Source organism: Rhamphochromis sp. 'chilingali' (genome assembly GCF_963969265.1).
Source record: "Rhamphochromis sp. 'chilingali' genome assembly, chromosome: 16".
Taxonomy (NCBI): Eukaryota; Metazoa; Chordata; class Actinopteri; order Cichliformes; family Cichlidae; genus Rhamphochromis; species Rhamphochromis sp. 'chilingali'.
In genome coordinates, this window is record NC_137943.1 from 4,450,660 (window position 1) to 4,469,983 (window position 19,324).

A 19,324-nucleotide genomic window follows, 5' to 3' on the forward strand; every position below is an offset into this window, starting at 1 on the left:
TAAAAAGAAACGCAGTCTTACTGCAAGCTCTGTACCACGCGTCGCCGCAGAAACGCAAAGACATTCTCGCTCACAGCTCCCCGGATTTCCTCCAGGCGCTGTGCGAGATAGCTTTAAATCTTTTAAGGGGAAACATACCTCTTTCCGCTCCTCAATACCAAAAACTGAAACGCCAGAAAAAGATCATCAGGCTGCTGGCCGACAAGAAAACGAGTTTAAACCGTAAGCGTCAAGTTTTAAAGAAACAAACGGGCGGGTTTCTTTTCCCTCTGTTGTCCGCAGCCGTACCCATTCTGGGGAACCTGCTGGGAGGAATATTTCAAAAACGCTGAGATGTTTAAAAAAATGATTCTCGTTCCCTCTCACGAGTTGAAAAAACTGACCCGACCCACCGAGCCTACCGTCAGAGAAACTGCCAAAGACGATTTGGACGAAAAGATGAAAGCCATACTGGAGGATCCGCGGCTAAATTCGTACGAAAAAATCAAAAGATACGAGTCTCTGCTGCGGAGATATCTCACACTCTCTAAACAGGACCGGGACGAGGAGAGTAGGGTGACTTTCCACCTCCCGCCAGAGGAGGCGCAGCAGCAGGTGCAGCAGCAGGTGCATCAGCAGGTGCAGCAGCAACAAGTGCAGCAGCAGGTGCAGCGGCCCAGAGAGGAGGATGATGAAATGATGGAAGAAGTATTAAAATCCTTACCCCCTCGAGATCGCAAAAACGCCCGCTACATTATGCAGAAATTAGCTGAGGGTGGAGGAGGATGGACAAAGAGGGGTGAATTTGTTTACAAGGGGGATGCGGTGCGGGGTTCGCACATGATCGATCTATTTAAAAACCTCTCCCTCTCTTTTAAAAGTAAAAACCAAACGCGACCGAAAGGATGGAACGCGTTTTTAACTACTTTGGTCGAAACAAACATACCCTCATCCTCAATACATAACCGTAGAGCTCGCGACCAGTATGCGCGTCTTAAATCTGTGGAGGAGGAGGAGGAGGGAGGACAGACACCTGCGCGAAGGGGGAGAAAACCTTCTCGGGTCAAAATAACGCTTTCCCCGACCTGGACCTCTATGTAAAATCAAATGTTTTTTGTTTACAAATGAAATAAAAAACGCTGCAACAAACTTTTTTTTTGTTTACGTTTCTTTATTCGATACACACATCTTTAAACTTTTGTAAGGAGCACGCCCCGTGATGACCTCTGCGAGAGCGAGCGGGGCAGCGTCCTTTCAGAAAGTCAGACACCATGTCATCGTTTTTAAACACATCGTTATAGTACAGAGAAAGTATTTTACCGACGGATAACCCCTGAGCCTTGTGACATAGATAAAAAATGCAATGTTGCCCGCAAACAACAGACATAGGGTGCTGAAGTTGACGATCGTGATAGAGTATTTTGTCAGAGCGGCCTTCCAGAAACTCTGAGATGACCGAGGGATAGTGAGCAAAGTCGGGAGGGAATCCGTAAGAGTCAAAAAAAGTGGAGGAGCCGTCCTTTTCCAGAGTCAGAGCCAGCCAGTGTTCTCCCCTCAAGTGCGAGGGGTGAGTGTTTACTATAAAGTAGGCGGGGGGTTTAAAGTCGCGCCTCAAAAAGGCCAGCTGGTCCGAGGCCCAAACCCCGCAGAAAACGTCTCCCAAGGCGCGATGTAGAATGTGCTCCAGCTGAAGGTTATCCATGTGTATATATATATATTTTTTTAGTAATAATCCACCAGCACCTGTCTTTTAGAGTCAATCTCCAAAATTGAGTCGTAGCAGGCGTACACTATAAGAGTTGTGGTCTGAGGCAGAGGAACTCTGAATCTCATCTCCAGCCTCAAATTCCCGTTGGAGACGGGAGACAGGGCGTCAGCATCCTCGCTGGGTTCCAGATTAAAGGCAAAAAGGGCGTACCCTTCATTAAATTCCCGGCGATCGATGCTCAGAGGTAAATCTTTGAGGTGTCTCCCCGTGGCGGAAAACATGTGATAAAACTCCCTGACCGAATTTCCACGGTCAAACTGTGGCTGGAAAGCTTTGGCAGGCACCTGCCTGCCGTCCTGACACAACGCCAGATACTCCACATCGTTGTGTCTAAAGTTGAAAGGCGACAGATCCCTCCTCCCGGTGAAGGCGTCGTGATGAACCATGCCCAGGACCACGTATTTGGGCATGGCTCCCAGAAAGAGATTCTCTTGGTTGCAGATCCTGGAATTTTCAGGGATGGAGTAGGTTTTCACAGAAACGCGCGAAAGAGGATAGAGGGCGTTCCCTTTCATCAGGGCCGCGGCGTGCCCCAGCCTGACGGCCGGCGAGACCGTGACCTTTTTAACAAACAGAGAGGCCGAAGTTATTTTCAGAGCAAACTGCGAATCCCGAGTTCCCATCAGACTGAAGGCATCGCTGTTGCGTATCAATTTAATTCTCAAATCCACAGAGTTCAGCAGGAGCCTCTCGCAGAAGAAAATATCTGCGTGGAGGGGACCCAGCAGGTCCACTTCTCGCGACTCGGCCGTGAAAACGGCTCTCTGTTTTATCCCTTTGTTCGGCCCGTTGCTTATAACTATAGAATCCATGTCTCTGGCAGTGTCTTTGTAAAACAGACCGGCGCTGAATTGACTCTTTAGAGTGTCTTCTGAAAAGTTGAGCAGCGTCTCGATCATGGCCCTGTAAGGATGGGTGGCGCTGGACTGCGAAATCAATCGATCCCCCAGAATAACGTCGCACTGACTGAAAATTGTGTTGAGAGGATAATTGATGAGGGCTACCCCTGCATCGGGTGGGATGTTGCTCCCGTCCCTTTCCGTAATTTTCACTCTCAGATGGAGCATGGTGTCGTTCAGATCGAGATACTTTTCCCCGTCTCCGGGGATGAAAAATTCAATGGGTGAGTTGTCGTTCAAAGCAGAGAGGGGCTGACATTCTTGATATTTTTTTATCCTCTATGGATAGCTGGGTCATGGGAGCCGAAAATAGATCCAGTTCGGCAAGGGTGCATTCGGCAGATTTCTTGTGTAAGAGAGACATTTTTTATTTATTTATTTATTTTCTTCTAAAATATGTCCGAGCTCCTCTGGGGCTTCCTTCTCTTCCCGCTGCCAGCCTTAACTGATTTACTTTTTACTCCGACGCTTTTATTTTTAATCCGCTCGCCCGGAGGGCGTTTCCTCTTCCTGCGGGAGAGGACCATCATACCCCCCGCCCCCTCCTGGCGAGGCTCTGTCAGCTTACCCATCACTCTTTTCACAGCGTCTGTAGCGATATTGGTTGCGGCCGTTTTCAGGTGAGGTTTAGCTACGGCGAACCCGGATTTGAAGAGAGGAGACACGAAACGAAACAGTCTGGAGAAGATGGATCCTATCCCTCTGCCGTACATCACGGGCGCTCCGTAAAAACCCGGAAGGGAACCTCCCACCTGCCCCTCATAATACCTCACAAAACGGTGGGGGTCCTGCGGGAGACGCGCCGCCATTGTCAAGCCGGTTTAAAGTGCAGCTTGACTATCGTTTTCCCGTAAACAAAATCCACGAATCTGTCGCGGTCCGTTTTAATTTCTACGCGTATGGTTTTAATGTATTTTTTAGAAACGCGCAAGTAATGGACCGTATTATGTCTGATGCTGATCACGTCTCCGTAATCGCCTTTCACGTTAAGGACGCTGAGCAACGGTGAGTAACTGTCACCGACCGGCTGGTACTGAACGATGTCGGTGTAGAGAAACAGGTTATATACGCCCGCGTTCATATCGCACGGATACGGAGTAGTGCGCTTCGACAGAGTCCACCACTCGTTCGTTTTCAATCCCAGCATGTAAGCCAGAGGAGGGAAGACCTTTATTTTATGGCTCCCGACTCCTTTGACATCCAGACGTTTGGTGATGTTGTTGAATGAAGCCTCGAAGGACGGGTCGTACTTTTGGATCGCCGGCACCAGGTGATCCAATAGATCTTTAACGCGTCCGTAATGACCTCCCCTGCCGAATTTTAAAATCACCAGGGGCTGATCTTCCTCCGTCGTCCGCATCAGCTCCAAGTAGGAGGCGTCCGGCGGTAGATTGTACCATGTGCGCGGGTAAATGAATTCGCATAAGCCCACGCTCCATTCTCCGGTCAGCTCGAGGGGTTTGGCCAGATCCACCGTGTAGCAGCCGCTGGCGTTATCTTTAAATAAGCCCTTGCTGGCGTTGGAAGGCAGGGTCACGTAAAACCCTTCGGACTCCATGATGAATTTTAAAAAATGAGCCGAATGATGCGAGGGGTCTCTTTTTTTATACGCCTACCACTTCCGAGGCTTTCACCCAGCTGTTGAATTTATCCGGCCAGTTTTTCCACTTGACAAAAACCTGTTTTTCCCCTCTGACTGTGCGCCGCTTTAAAATCTTCTCCACATGAAACGCTTTGTCCTCGGTCAGTTTCACTTTCTGCAGCTCGGGCTCATAAAACGACCCATCGATGGGGTCCCCGTCATAATCTTGTAGTTTATACACCGGTGGCGATCGGTGAAGGACCCGGATCACAGTAAAGATTTCGTCCGTGAAACTCTGTTCGTATTTTTTATCAAATACTCCTCTCAATTTGGATATCCTCACCAGATCAGCCCTCTTAAATTTCAACTTTATTTTAGGACGGGCGGGTGTCTTTCCATACAAGTTGCGAAACACCTGATCCGCGTTCTCGGGGCGCACCTCGGCAGGTGCCATTTTAATGCTGCTGTGATAACTGCGGTTATATCCTTCTAACAGGTCGGGCAACACCTCCAGATAGCGTCTGGTATTGTGCGCAGTGAAATATCTCCACATCCTCGTTTTCAGAGTGCGGTTAAATCTCTCCACCACCGAGGCCTTTAGGTCGCTGGCGGTAGCAAAATGGGAGATGCTGTGATTTTTCATCAGAGCTTGAAAACTCTTGTTGAAAAACTCTTTTCCCGCATCGGTCTGTAAATTTTCCGGTATTTCACTCTCTCTCAACACAGATTCGAAAGCTTCAGTCACTTCCGAACCCGTCTTCTTTTTCAGGGGGCGGGCGTAAGCCTTTTTTGAAAATACGTCTATGACGGTTAATAAATAATTGAATCCGTCGTTGTATTCAGACAGCTGTCTCATGTCGCACAGGTCGGCCTGAAGCTGCTTCAGGGGTTTGGTCACAAACACTCTATTTCTCTTAAATCTTACTCGCGCCGGCTTGTGCAGAGTATAGGCGTCCTGCTCGGATAAAAAATTCTGCACCTTGCGGATATCAACTTTTTTACCAGTTTCATCTTCTAAAGCACGTCGAAGTCTATTTACTCCTCCGAAACTACCTGGGTGATGCGGGTCGTAATACACTTTTTTCATCTCACTTTTCTCGGCCATCTCGTCTTCTGATAAAAAGCTCGTCTGCGTTATAACGTCGCAGGAGTCGGCTTTTATTATTTTATTCAAAAACCAGAGATGAATGTTTTTTATTATTATTTTTTTGAAACCAGAGGGCTTAATGTGCAGAAAACAGGAATACATTATTCAAAAACCAGAGATGAATGCTTTTTAAATATTTTTTTATTCAAAACCAGAGGGTTTAACATGCAAAAAACAGGAATACATTTTTATTCAAAAACCCTGAGATAAAACACACTTATAGAATACAAACAGGAATACAAGTAAGTTACAAAAAAAAAAAAAAAACAAAACAAAAAAAAAACAGGAATACATTTTTATTCAAAACCCTAACCCTATAAAACACACTTATAGAATACAAAAAAACTCTTTTTTTTTAAAAAACATGAGGTAAACATGTTAAAAGGTTACAAACAGAATACTTTTTTTTAAAGCATACATGATTAAAAAACGAGGTAGTTTTTTTTTTTTTTTTTTTTAAAAAGAAACAGAATACATGATTTAAAAAACAAGGTTAAATATAGGAAGCATGCAGGATAAGAATCAGCAACCTTTGTAAAACTCCGTAACCAAACGGAGTTCCCCGATTTTAACCACATCTTGCCCCACCAAATTGTCATAAGCGTCTGTGATGGCGTCAAAGACTTTCCTCACCGATTTCAGCTCATGAAGCAGGGTCTCCGCAACCATCCCGACTTTAACGTCCTCAGTCTTGATGTTGCGGGCAATCAGCAGACGTTGAATGGGAGGGACAAAGCGAGGAGTGAGCAGTTTCTTTCTGATGTTATAATAATTGTCGGAATAAAAATCATCCTCCAGAATTTGCAGGCACTCGTGTTGTCTCTGGCTGGGATGGTCTATCTTACATCCATTACATTCGTCGGTGCGGTGCTTGTTTATCACCAAGTTGACCAGATGATACACAGCCGTTTTCACAGTGTCGATGAATAAAGAAGACGCCCAGCCGTCCATCTCGTCGGTATGCTGCTGCCGCTGCCGCCTCTGGCGCTTCAGAGGCCCGTAGTAACCGGGAGTGTCGGGTACCAGCTCGCCCTCGTCAGAAAAACAATCGGTGGAGCTGGTCTCCTCATCGCGAAGCAGGGGTGCAGAGTCCATCTCTCTCTCTCTCTCTCTCTGAGCTAAAAAAGGCTTTTTTGATCGGACTTTTAAAACAGAAGGAAGGGGGGCGTGGTCCGGGAGGGGCGGGGATTTTCAGAAGCTGAGACATTTCCTTACTCCTACAGCATCCCTCCAGCAGCGGCAAGTTTGAAAAAGAATTGTAATATCCTTCCTCACTTGCAGCATTCTTACGACCCACTCTTTGGCTGGTATAACCATCATGCTGCGAAATGATCCGCAGTCGGGGTTGAATTTCTCCATGACAAAAATGTCAGGCACATCAGATTCGTCAGTCGAACGCAGACTGGCTCTCATTCTCCATCTCCCCGTGGCTGTGGTTCCTGAAGACCAGACGGTTGACAAGATTGTTTTAGTCTTGATCAGTTGCTCATCATTGAAGCGTATGCCTCCGTTCCGCGGCGGGGGAGGGGGAATAGCTTCTATTTCTTCTTCCGTAGCTTTTTCTGGAGCCGGGGGAATGTTTTCTTTATTCTCAGCGGCTGCTTTCTCCTCTTTTATTTCTGGAGCTGGGGGAATGTTTTCTTTATTCTCAGGAGCTGCTTTCTCCTCTTTTATTTCTGGAGCTGGGGGCTCATCTTCTTCTTCTTCTTCTGTAACTGTGTCGAGAGGATGATCATCATCATCATCAGCTGATTCAACAGCTGATTCATCAGGGGAGGAAACATCCTCTACAGAGGGGGTCTTTTCTTTATCCTCATCATTCTCAACAGCAGTATCCTCTTTTTCATCAGAGGAGACAGAAGGAGGGGAAGGAGGATCTTTTTCATCATCAGCAGCATCATGCTCTTCTTCATCATTGAAGCCGAAAGGAGAAGGAGGAGGAGCGGGAGGAGAATCTACCTCTCTCCGGGGTCTTTTAGCGGCAACATCTTCCTCTTCAGGAATGGGAAAATCCTCATTTGCCTCTCCGATAGCCATCGCAACCAGCAGCTTCAGCACGGCCCAGTCATTGGGAGTCAGCTTCACAATGCTGCTCGATTCCGTCAAGCTTTCTCCTTCGTTCAACTGATAAAACCAGAGCTCCCCTGATTCATATTTGAATATGTAGCCCCACTTTCCACAACCCTCAGCAGGCAGAGTCCATTCTCCTCGCAAGTTTCTCGGTGCTGGAATTTGGCTGCGGAACATGAAGACGTTCTTACTTCTTCCTTCTTTCCGCGGAGTGGCGGTTGCTTCGGGTCTGGTACTGTAGACAGAGACCGGCGTATCGCTGATAATCGACGAGGCCCACTCGCTGCTGCTGCCGCCCATGCTCGAGGGTTCTGCGGGAGAGCAGATTTCTTCACCGTCCAAGTAAACAGGACCGCTGCTGGGCTGCAGAAGGAAAGAATCCATCTTGTGTGTGAGACTTAGAAATTGTGACGGACTCCTCCTCTCTGGTTTTTATTCTCCTCCCTCGCTGCAGTCCCTCCCACTAAAAACTTTTTTTCCCAATAACAGATGGCGCTCTTCCGGGGGTTCACCCCTCCTTTTTCAGGATGCGATTCGACACGGTTAGCAACAGATGGCGCGCTTCCGGGGTTCACCCCCCTTTCTCAGGATATAATTCGTCACGCGGGGGGTTTCCCACCCCCCCTTCTCCGGATGCGATTCGTCACGCTCATTACACGCTTCCGGGGGGGAGGGGCGGGAGGTCAAAAGGTCGTGATTAGGGCCATCAATCACTTCGGATCAAATTTTGTCATAAGCTGTAGGGTATTATCTCTCTGCCATGTGAAGAAAGTGCAGGCACATGTGGAGGTACAAAGGAGGTTTATTGTAAAAAAAACAAAAACAAAAAAAACACAAGTAGTAAACAGCAAATGGAACTAAAGCTAAACTATACTGGGAAAAACTAAACCACTAAACTTGAACACAAACATGACAGAGGATGAATAGAGGCATAGGAAGGTGGATGGTAGGGAAAACACACGGAGAATTCACAGCAGATTCACATGGGATTTACAGGAGGTTAACAGACAGACCAGCGATTAGAACATGAGAAGACACGACTTAAATACACACAGAAGAACACCGAGAGATTACACACAGGTGGGGAACACAACTGGAAGTAATTGACGAGACGAGACAAGGGAAGCAAAACTGAGGCTGTGTCCCAATTCAGGGTCTGCACGCTTGAAGTACGCGCACTACGCGTACTACGCACGGTGCATACTACAAGTACGAGAAGTGCGGAAGTGAGAGGCTTGTGAAATGGGACGGTCTAGCCTCCGTCGCGCTGTTCAGGTTGCCTAGCAACCATGATACTAACCGCAAGAAACGTTATATTCAGCTTTATTTGACAGAAATGGAGAAAAAAATGTTTTGTTGGTCACTCATTTTTGTCATGACATCACTTTGATTAGTTGAGTATCTGAGACTGAGACCACAGGACTGTAAAACATGATTGTTAGGCTTAATTTCTGTACTGAACAGTAATTTCAAGATTAGTTAGTAAATAACAATTAGTTTATGTTGTTCATGAGACTAAAATCATCTCACTGTGTTAATGTAAATACAATTTGGCCAATATTATACGTATTGTCAGATTATGATATATATATATATATATATATATATATACACACACATTAGCGGTGCAACAATATTCGTATCAGTATTGAACCGTTCGATACAGTGCTTTCGGTTCAGTACGCATATGTATCGAACAATAAAAAATGTTTTATTTATTTTATCAACTTTTCTTCTTTTTTTTCTTTTTTTTTTTTTTCTGTGTCCCGTTTGGATCTTTAGCCATCAGAATTGTTGTCTTAAGGCCAAGAAAGATGCCAAGCGGATTTATTTTACCAAGTGGATCATCATGGCCTTGCCATATTGGTCCATTTGATTGACCTTTATTATAATTATGAATTTATTTTATTTTCAGTTGCTACAAACGGGACAGACATGACTGGGGGATAGGACAGGGAGAAAGAATGAAAGAAAGAGAGGGAGAGAAAGAAAACCAAAGGGGAGAAGAGACGGTGAGAAGGGGGGGAAGAAAAAAAACAAACAAAAAAACAAAACAAACAAAACACCTGGGTCACCTGTATGGAGAAAAAAAACAGAAGAGAAAGCAAACAACAAAGAGCAACATAATAAAAAAAAAAACGGCACCATCACAATAAACTAGCTAGCAGTAGATATCAGTAGATACTAAATAATAAACGATATTGTGCAGCACGCAAGATAGACAGCGCACAATGTGCTTTGAGGCAGCAGCTAAGAAAGCTGTAGTCCGCGTCTGTGAATACCCGTGTGTACACCTGTGTGCATACCTGTGTGGATCAGCATGCTTGCATTCCAAAGGTTTCTCCATGTAACGATCTGCTAGGGAGTGTGGGGGGGCCACAGCCCCATCCTCCAGGGTATGAAGCAGGTATGGAGGAGATCAAAACTCCAGACATCCAGAGGCCCCCAGAACACAAGAGACCAAGGAAGACCAACAGAGGGGTAGCCACGCCACTGTTCCAGTAAGAGCTGAGGAGAGTCCCAGATGAGGGCTCACTCAGCAGCCACCGAGCAGAAGCCAGGGGGAGTTGCAGTGACGCGCCCGTGAGCTCCGCCGGCAGCCAGCTGTGCCTGAGTGACCGAGCCCCAGGCCGAGAGGCCGGGGGCACCCCACCTCCGAAGTGGCCCGAGCGAGCCCCAGGCTCCAGGCCCCGATAAGCCGCCGCCAAGGAGTGAGCCGGTGTGTACCCGGACGCCCATCCCCGGACACAAAGAACCACCAACGCACCGATGTCTGAGGGAGTCCACCACTAGCAGGGGAAGTGGTGGTGGGTGGAGATAGGCCTCCAAACCTTGGAGGGCCTGAGATGTCCCCAGAGAGGTGGCGTCTGATACCCAACCTGACATATAGACACAGACATACAGGCACACACAGACACAAACATCCATTCCCACCCTCATGCTCTCATATGCACTTACTCCACAGTCAACCAACGTGGAGACAGACATAAAGAGATATATCAACTTTTCTTCTGACGATGCGGTCTGTGTTGAGAACTCAGTGAATCTGCGTTCGACTACTCTGCCTAGGCTGCACTGTCAAGCGCAGATCCACTGAGCGCAGCGCAAGAAGCTAAGCTTGTTGCAACATGGCAACTGCCTCAACGCTAGCTGAAATTGAACCTCCCCCACCCTCATTCAGATGTGGCGTTTGGAACTATTTTGGTTTTCATGTGAAGCATGACCCTGAAGGTAAGCGCATCATGGACTAAAGTAAAACAGTATGTCGGATGTGCCACGCAATGCTCAATTACATGTGTGGGAACTAGTGCGTTAGCACAGTTAGCTCGTTAATGTGTTGACGCCGTCCAGCCCCACGCACGGGGCGATCCGCGGTAACTCATTAACGGAGATTTGCCGCGTTATGGCGTTAATATCATTTTAACGAGATTAACGCCGACAGCACTATTTCAGGATATATTACAGCAGTGAGCTTGAACTCTGGGTCAAAGATTCAAGTTGCAGTTATTTATATTTCCTATCACCTTAAATCTTCAGTCAAAGACAAGTATCTTTGACAGTGTGTATACAGATGTATTATATATAAGAGAAATATTGTTCGTTTAATATGTTGGCATCATTACATTTGGCTCAATGCTTACACATATGTGTAAAAAGAAAATGTACGAGCTGTGAAAACTGTTTCTGCTAGAATGAAGAGTAGACCGATATATTGAATATTCCTTTATTGGGTGAGAAAATCAGACCATGTCATAACTGCTGTAAGTCACACAGAATAGATATCAGAGCCTTAAACAAGCTGACTTCTGCTAAATGGGTCAAACTGGGCAGAAAGTCTACAAACACATAACATCCTTATAGAATATGATGTAACACTATAGATCAACTTAGCTCAGAATATATAAAGCATATAAACAATTACAGCAATATGATGCAACACATACATCAGTGCTACTGATCCAAAATACTCAAAGCTTCATAGAACTGAAACAAACATTTATTTTTAGCTCCATTCTGCTGCTGATACACACTTTAGGTCAGCGGTCCCCAACCCCCGGGCCTCGGACCGGTATCGGTCCGTGAGTCGTTTGGTACCGGGCCGCGAGAGTTGAGGCTCAGGTGTGAAATGTATGGTTTTCAGGGTTTTTATCGGTTTTCAGGGTTATTTTGTTATCGTTTTGATCGTTAACTCGGTTTTCCTGGGTCTTTTCATGTGTGTTATGAATAAATCTTCTTTTTTTCGGTACCGGTACTAGTTTTATTTTGTTGTATTTATCTGCGACACATTAAAGGCCGGTCCGTGAAAAATATTGTCGGGCATAAACCGGTCCGTGGTGCAAAAAAGGTTGGAGACCGCTGCTTTAGGTCTCTGGACATTGAAGTTGTTGCTGCCTTTCATAGTGTGTAACTTGAAGGCCCTGAGTACTTTCTCCCACACTGAAAACACTGGGATGATAAAATTATTTGAAGATTACCTAATAAGACTGATTCAGGACAGACAATTAGTTATGTTAAACTTTCCTAGCAGTCCTTCACAAACAGGGAACAGTCTGTCTATTCTCTCCATCTGTCAGCTGCTGCTGGCTCTTCCTCCTCCTCTTCCTCACACACTGCTGAGTTTGTCCTGGTGGATCATCAGGGGTGCAAAGCCTCACAGATGATGTGCAGCAGTGGGTCCCTCAGTCTGTCCTCACTCTGGTCACACGTGGAAATCAAATGTGGGATAAGCTGCAGGATTCAAACACAAGTGTAACTTATAAATACATGTTCATACTTTTATTCCACAATCCGAAAGAAAAAGAGAGAGTGCAGGACAGACAGGTGACATTCTCAGGTGTAGACACTGCTACACAACAGCACCAGAGAAGGAGTGTTTGTGTTATTACGAGTGCTAAACTGTATGACTGCTGTGATTAAAGCATCTTTCTTTCAGCTTAACGAGTGAACCGTCAGCTCGTTCAAACACACGTTAAAGTCCGTTTGGCTCGACACCACCGAACAGAGGCAGCAATATAACATAGCTAACATTAACAGTGCAGTGAATCCTGCTTGTGCCGTGATATTCAGGACTGCAAACCGAGCAGCATCACTGACTTTCAGCCTGTTGTGTTTGTGGATATATGACTGACTTTAATTATCCATAAAATCATCAGGTTCTCTGTAAGATTAAGGTCAACTATCGAACGACGTATAAAGTAAAGGCTTTAAAACAAAGTAAACGCTCTAAGTACAAACATCGCTAATGTCACATAACTTTGTCTCCCCAGAAACATTTCCGTTGTGTTGTGTGTGCTTTTGCAGCGTTTTTCTTTTTGCAGCGTTTTTCTTTTTGCAGCATTTTTCTTTTTGCAGCATTTTTCTTTTTGCAAGTATTTTCTGAAGTTGCAGTCCGTTTGGCCTCTCAGGGCCACCGTACTTCTGCCGTATTTTGCGGCAAAATTATCCACACCCACCGCCGTGCTATGAATTGTGGGATATATGGGACCACGAAGCGTGCACCGGACCACGCTTGATATTTGGGGAAATCGACAGCGCATTTGGAGTATGCATTTGAAGTACACTTCAGATTGGGACAGCCGTCGTCACGTGGCGGTGTCGTAATCGCACTTGAAATGCGTACTTCAAGCATGCAGACCCTGAATTGGGACACAGCCTGAGTACACTCACATAAGACACGGACCTTCACAATAAAACAGGAAACAAGAAATAACTGCACAAAGACGCAGACTAGACACTGAACTAAACCTACAGGAAAAACGAGGGCACCAAAACAAGACCTAAGAACTAACCCCTTAACCAGAATAAACTGAAACATGGAATATAATATTCAAAACAGGATAACTAAAGAATCAGAACATAGGCCAATATATAGATAAATACCAAAAATACAAGACTGAAAATGCTGGGTCAAAATGACCCAGAACTGTGACAGATGTTAAACTAGTGATTGAGCCCATAAAGTCATCAAGAATGTGTTTAGTAAGGTTCAAAGCAAAGGAACCAGAAGCCTGTTTTCAATGGACTTCTATACTATTTTTGCCCACGCAGGCTATTGGAGAGAAAGCATAACTAAAGCACGCCTACATCAATTCACTTTCAGAAAGCATCCAGACTTTCAGAGTCCTGTTGTAGAAAGGTCAGAGCAAAATTAAATAAGATCTCTACTGAGCTCTTGCATTTGTTTGTATTAATTCTTTTTTTTTTGTCACAGACAGCGAGATGTGAATCACTCTGTTCTTACAGCAACACTGGAAGCATATGTAAGTGCTGAAACATAGGTGACTGATAGAATGAATTGCTCAATTCACTGTTCTCAGCCTGCTTGTTTTTCATTTCTATAAATCAAACTTTTAGTCCTAAATTCACCAACCGATCCACCGACACCACCAAACTCTTTTGTAGTTAAGAGAATGGAAACATCATCCTAGATTTTCACTCATCTTTACAGCAGCTCATATTATTAGTCAATGCTCCAAAAGACCCCAATTAGTAGAATTAAAGCCTAGCAGACAGCTGTTGACTAGAGCTAACTTAAAATAAATGAATACATTTTAACAGCGGACCCTATAGGAACTCCCTTTTGCAAACAGCCTTATGTCTCACAGAAAAAGTAAACTTAGGTTGTCATGGTATGCCACAGCTCTCCCTCTCACATCACAGCACTATTACTAAAAAGTGAAAACTGAAGAACAAATGATTAGAAATGGTTTCTATTGTAACGAAAAACTAAATTTGGGTTTCGCAGAATACTGTGAACAGAGGTTCCAATAATGACTTTTTTTTCTCACGTATCTGGAAATGCTGTGTGTTATCAGGATAATGAAGAAGCACAGAGGCATAACAAATTACGATAAACTTAGTTATTGTGCAAAAAAATGGTATAAGAAATCACAGGGAAAGGAAACCTCTACAGTGAAACATTTTAACCTGGTGTTGTTTCTAGTGATGGTTAGGAGATATTTGCTAAATTAATTTGAAAATAATCACATCCTACGGTCCACTAGACAGTTTGGTGCTGTTTAATGCAGGATAAACTGGTTAGTTTGCAGCATTGTGGTGAAGTTTACACTAATGCCTTATTTTGAACTGCTGTAGCTGAGGCAGACATCAATATATATTTAGGGTGACGACACTGATTAGATTCTTTAATACTAGCTTTATATTGTAAAGGGGTTGGAAATCAGTCCTATAGGTTGTGAAACATCTCTTTATACCTTGTTTAACTCAGATAAACAAATCCAAGATAATTTAATATGGGAGTAGGAACACATGTCAGCAGGTCACAGTATAGTATTTAGACTGTACACAGAGAAAAAGCAACTGGAACACATGGAATGAGTTACTATGGGACTTATTTTTAATTCTTTTCACGTCGCAGAACCATTACATCCAGTCCCAGTCCTTACCTGCCAAATCCCACTTTAATCCTGTATATATCACCTAAATGCTGTTGATTTTGGGTGTGTGCCTCATTATCATGTTTTTACGTATGTTAAATTCTGTTATCTATTTTCATAGAAATATTTAATGTAAATCAAATATAGATTGAGCATTTGTTTTAACTGAAATTTCCAAGAAATACATTTAGGAGTTCACTTCAGGCTGCAAAAAACCCCGCATCAGTTGTATTAAACAGGTTCATAGGAGACAAAACAATGTTGCAAATATACTCGCAGAGGTTTTGTATGCACTAAAAACATTTATACCCCCTACACTGTTTTATCAATCCTTAACAATAAAGCAAATTTTACTTAAAGGAATGTTATGCAATAGCATTAGCTAAATCATATTTTGCATTCACCATAAATTCACTTCATATTTTTCACCTGGTTATCTGCACCCCACCTGCAATAAATGCGTGCTGCGTAGTCTCAAACCCTTCTCTTTGATTTGCAACATATGCTATTACCTGTGTATTCCTGTCTTAATTACATTAAAATTTGGTTTTAGACGGCGCATGGGATGTCGCACTCCATGGATTCTGATTACCTGACACAGGTTGCTGCAGTAGTGGAAGGATTTCTGCAGCTTCTAAGTAAAAGGAATGCATGGCCATCGGTTTGAATGTATCTCTGTGTGTACTGTCTTTGATCCGACTCTAACTGCTTGAAGGGAGAAAGTGGGGAAAAAAATTGACTTTCTAATGTCCACGTTTAAAATGGACAGTGAACAAAATCACAGCAGGTATCAAGTTGTAGTGTATTCTCCTGGGGACTCTCCTCAATTTGATATTCTAAAATTCTTCTCTGCAATCAATTTCCTGGTGAGAGCGCAGCGTGAGACAAAGGTTTATACCTTTTACATACTTTAACTTGAAGACAGCCAAGTAGAGAAAGCTGTTCTCACACATTATTCAGTTTCTGCAGTCATTATCTGGGCAATTTAGAGCACTCAAAGAAGCAAACAGAAAGGCACCTGCACACATCTTACAGTAGCTTGGAAACAAGCCACAATCCTGCAGACTGGTTACAATGCATGCTGCATAATCAGTCTTGTTTGATCTGTACAGCTTGATCAGACCTAAAAAAAAAAAGGTTGCATTTTATCTGCAAAGTCTGTCCCTCAATGACTGCCAGGGAAGCAGCTCAAGGGTTTGTTTACTGCTGCTGTTACCAAGAGATTTTTGATTCCCTCTTCTTTGGGAGAGACATGTTTGTGCGCACAGATATTGATTAAACTGTCCACGATCAGGAGAACCATATGGGCCAACGTTTTTTTTTTCTTTTTAGTTTTGTTAGGATGTATAATCCTACAGATCCAAGTGTGGTGAGAAAAGAAAGAAGATCAATCTGATTCACAATCAAGGTCCCTAGTGCAGCCTTGACGTCTGATTCAGTGTGAAACTGAAACATCATGTCAGAGATGCGATAAGTGCTTCTCCAACTGAAAAAGATGACCACTTACAGTTGAAGTAACAGAAGTTCATGTCAAGGTTCAGGAAATCGTGTGTTAAATTGTGAGTAACTGGCAGCAGAAGAAGTGGGGACGCATAAAGGTCTGAGTGATTTTTCCTACATATACCTCTGTTTTTATTGTATAATAAGTGTGTGGTGAGGAGGCAGCACTTTTCTATACTCAGGTTTTGAACAATCTGGTATTAAATTTCCTGAGTGAAGACTAAAATCACATCATGAATGGTGAGAGGTCATGCTAGTTTTAGAACCAAACACTCAACAGTCAAATGAAGAAGGAAGTTCAAAGTCAGAGAGGTGACAGAACTGGGGTTGGGACAGTGAGGAGGGGCAACGCATCCTTCTAAACAGCAAGGTGGGAAGTCAGTTTGCAGGTACGTTTTTTTTAGAGGGTGACTGGAACTTCTTTTTAAAAGAAATTTTACACACACACACACACGCCTACACACACATGCGGGGAAAGAAAAAGTAGGTAAAGAACAGAGAGCAGAGGGAGATGGCCTACACTTGAGCTACAAAACTCTTTTAAAAAAAAGTTATGAATTACATCAACATTGTTTAATCTACACATTTTACATTTTACTTTAATACATAAGAAAAGCAATGTTTAGGTCTAACTGGATTTTGCCTTACAAAAAAGAAATGACTCCAATTTTTCTGTTACTGTGAGAAATGAACAGCTGGTATTGGATTGGTACTCCACACTCAAAATTTCTCTTCCAGTACAGAAACTATAAAAAGCTACATTGGTGCATCCTTAGTTACCAATGTGTTTTGTTTATTTTCTATAGCAGAATACCCATTAAGCAATAAAATGTCATGAATATTGTATGAACTTTGTTCATGGTTTTCTGCATTCAACTGTGATGTTTACAGTATGTTTTTCAATAAGTATTACAAAGGACTCTTCTGTAACAACTGATTTGATACACACTGCATGGATTCATTTCATTCATGGTCTAAATACACATCATGTAACAATAATTAAAGCGAAGACTCAAAGTTTTTCTCTTGCTGGGAGTAATATAAATGAACTGTTTATGCATACAAAACTATTAGAGAATGTATGTTATTGAATGATAAATGCCAAAGTTGCCAATTCCAGTTAATTTAATAAGTTTTATTACTGACTGCACATTAACCCAGATAACTAAGATTGTGTAACAGAGACAAATAACTTTGACTGAGTCTGGCCAGCTGGTCTCAGAATGGGGTCTCCTGAGGAGAGAGAGCGCTTTCAGCTGGAGTACGTTGCCCAGAGAAAGATTTTGTGTGATGATCCATATTTCTGGTTACTGCCTGCTGACTGCATATTGCTTCAGGGAACATTGGTGGCTGTTTGGATGAAGCATGTGTGGAATCCATCTTCAAGCTTGTGTTGCTTTTGCTCTGCGAAATCACTGGCAGCAAAAATAAGACAAAATGAAGTTGACTGTTGCTCCTTCGTAATGAAATGCGTTATACTTACTTTCTGAAATCCCTGCCAAGCATCAGTTTATTTTAAAATGTCTCTAAAATCTGAGGAGCAGTTGAATGCAATAGATCTTGCAGTGATAATCTGATAAAAACTAACGTGGAATAAAATGGGAAGAACACAGTACAGATGGATTTTTGAAAACTTGAAGAAAAACAACAACAAAAAAACAAAGCTAGGAATTTTAAACATGGGAATCAGACAAATAACGTAGTGCTACCAAGAATAAGTGTATCTCATCACAGATTTCTAGTGTTTCCTGTCCTTCCTAAGGTATACATGGAGAAAGCCTTACTTTTATGACCACCAGCAATCTTTTGCGTGCCATGATTGATTTTCACGAAACAAAAATTGTCATGATGAAACTGACTGAAAGAAAGTTCTCTTTGCTGTGGAGGATAATTTCATTACAGCCACCAGGAAAGGAATCAACAACTCCCAGCACTCCAGATTAAAGCCAGCATCAATGTTTCCCATAGTTCCAGTAGCAGGCTGTAGAGATGCCAGCCCAGTCTCATAGGAAAACGTGAAATGATCACAAAAAAGAATGGAGTAGTTTGTCTTTATGTAAATTAATTTTGACATTTTTACGTGATAGACAGCATGAATTTTCAAGTTATATATTTCGATAGGGAGTATTGTTAAAGCCGTAGCCAGTGGACAACTAATGGACCACAAAATACACAAGGTTCAAACAGAGTGGCAAGTTTCAGAGTCTTTATTAAAGAACAGGATAATGTTTGAAGATGATGTACAACAGAGTCAGTGCTGAGATCAGGAAGGGAGTTGCCACTGGAAGAGAGCAGAGCTGCGTTATTACTCTAGGAGAGAGCTGAGAGCACAAGTGCAAATAGGATGTTGCAAAAAAGCTTTCAGGCTTACTTGAAATTGTGATAATTTTGCTGTAAGGAGGGGGCTACTGGTTTGCTAGGTGGGGACAGAGGTTCAGGAGGGCAGGCAGGTGGGAGCCAGAGCAGGAAAGGAGCCATGGGAAGGCAGGCAGAGTGCGTAGAATAGTGAGAGTGAGATGTCCCATCCAGACTGTGATGCTGATTTTGATTGTAAGCAGACGGCGGAGGGGACTCCTTCTCACAATACGAAGGAGGCACACTCTGAGTGAGCTAACTATCTGTTGAAGACTGAGCAATCCTTAAATACAGCTGGGTTGATCACAAGATGGCGATAAGGTGTTATATCTGAATCTCCGACTCCGCCTCAGAGGGAGAAGGAATCTCCACACAGTTTCTTCCAGACTCTCCTCCTCTCTTGGTGAAAACAAACAGCAGAAAAGCAGCAAGCCAACACAGATCATAAGAAGTGTGTTTCATTTCTGCAGCACGTATGTTGTATTTTGAGTCTTCGTGGGAAATTCATTTGTTTTCTGGTAGGAAAGCAAGCCTAACCATCCAAATGGCCTGTATTTATGTAGCGCTTTACTCGTCCCTAAGGACCCCAAAGCGCTTTACATATCCAGTTATCCACCCATTCACACA

The 19,324-nt window shown here is 43.6% G+C and overlaps 2 protein-coding genes across 2 annotated transcripts in view; one reads left to right on the forward strand and one right to left on the reverse strand.

Annotated features, from left to right (window-relative positions):
- The window catches only part of LOC308412688 (uncharacterized protein), a 512,620-nt gene that overhangs the window by 413,286 nt on the left and 80,010 nt on the right, over positions 1–19,324 (forward strand). The gene's annotated exons all lie outside the window — the stretch shown is intronic.
- LOC308413033 (uncharacterized protein F54H12.2-like) lies at positions 1,702–2,814 on the reverse strand (the record flags this gene model as incomplete). Its single annotated transcript, XM_080907819.1, has 1 exon — positions 1,702–2,814. One exon carries the CDS (start codon positions 2,812–2,814, stop codon positions 1,702–1,704), a length of 1,113 nt encoding a protein of 370 aa, XP_080763945.1.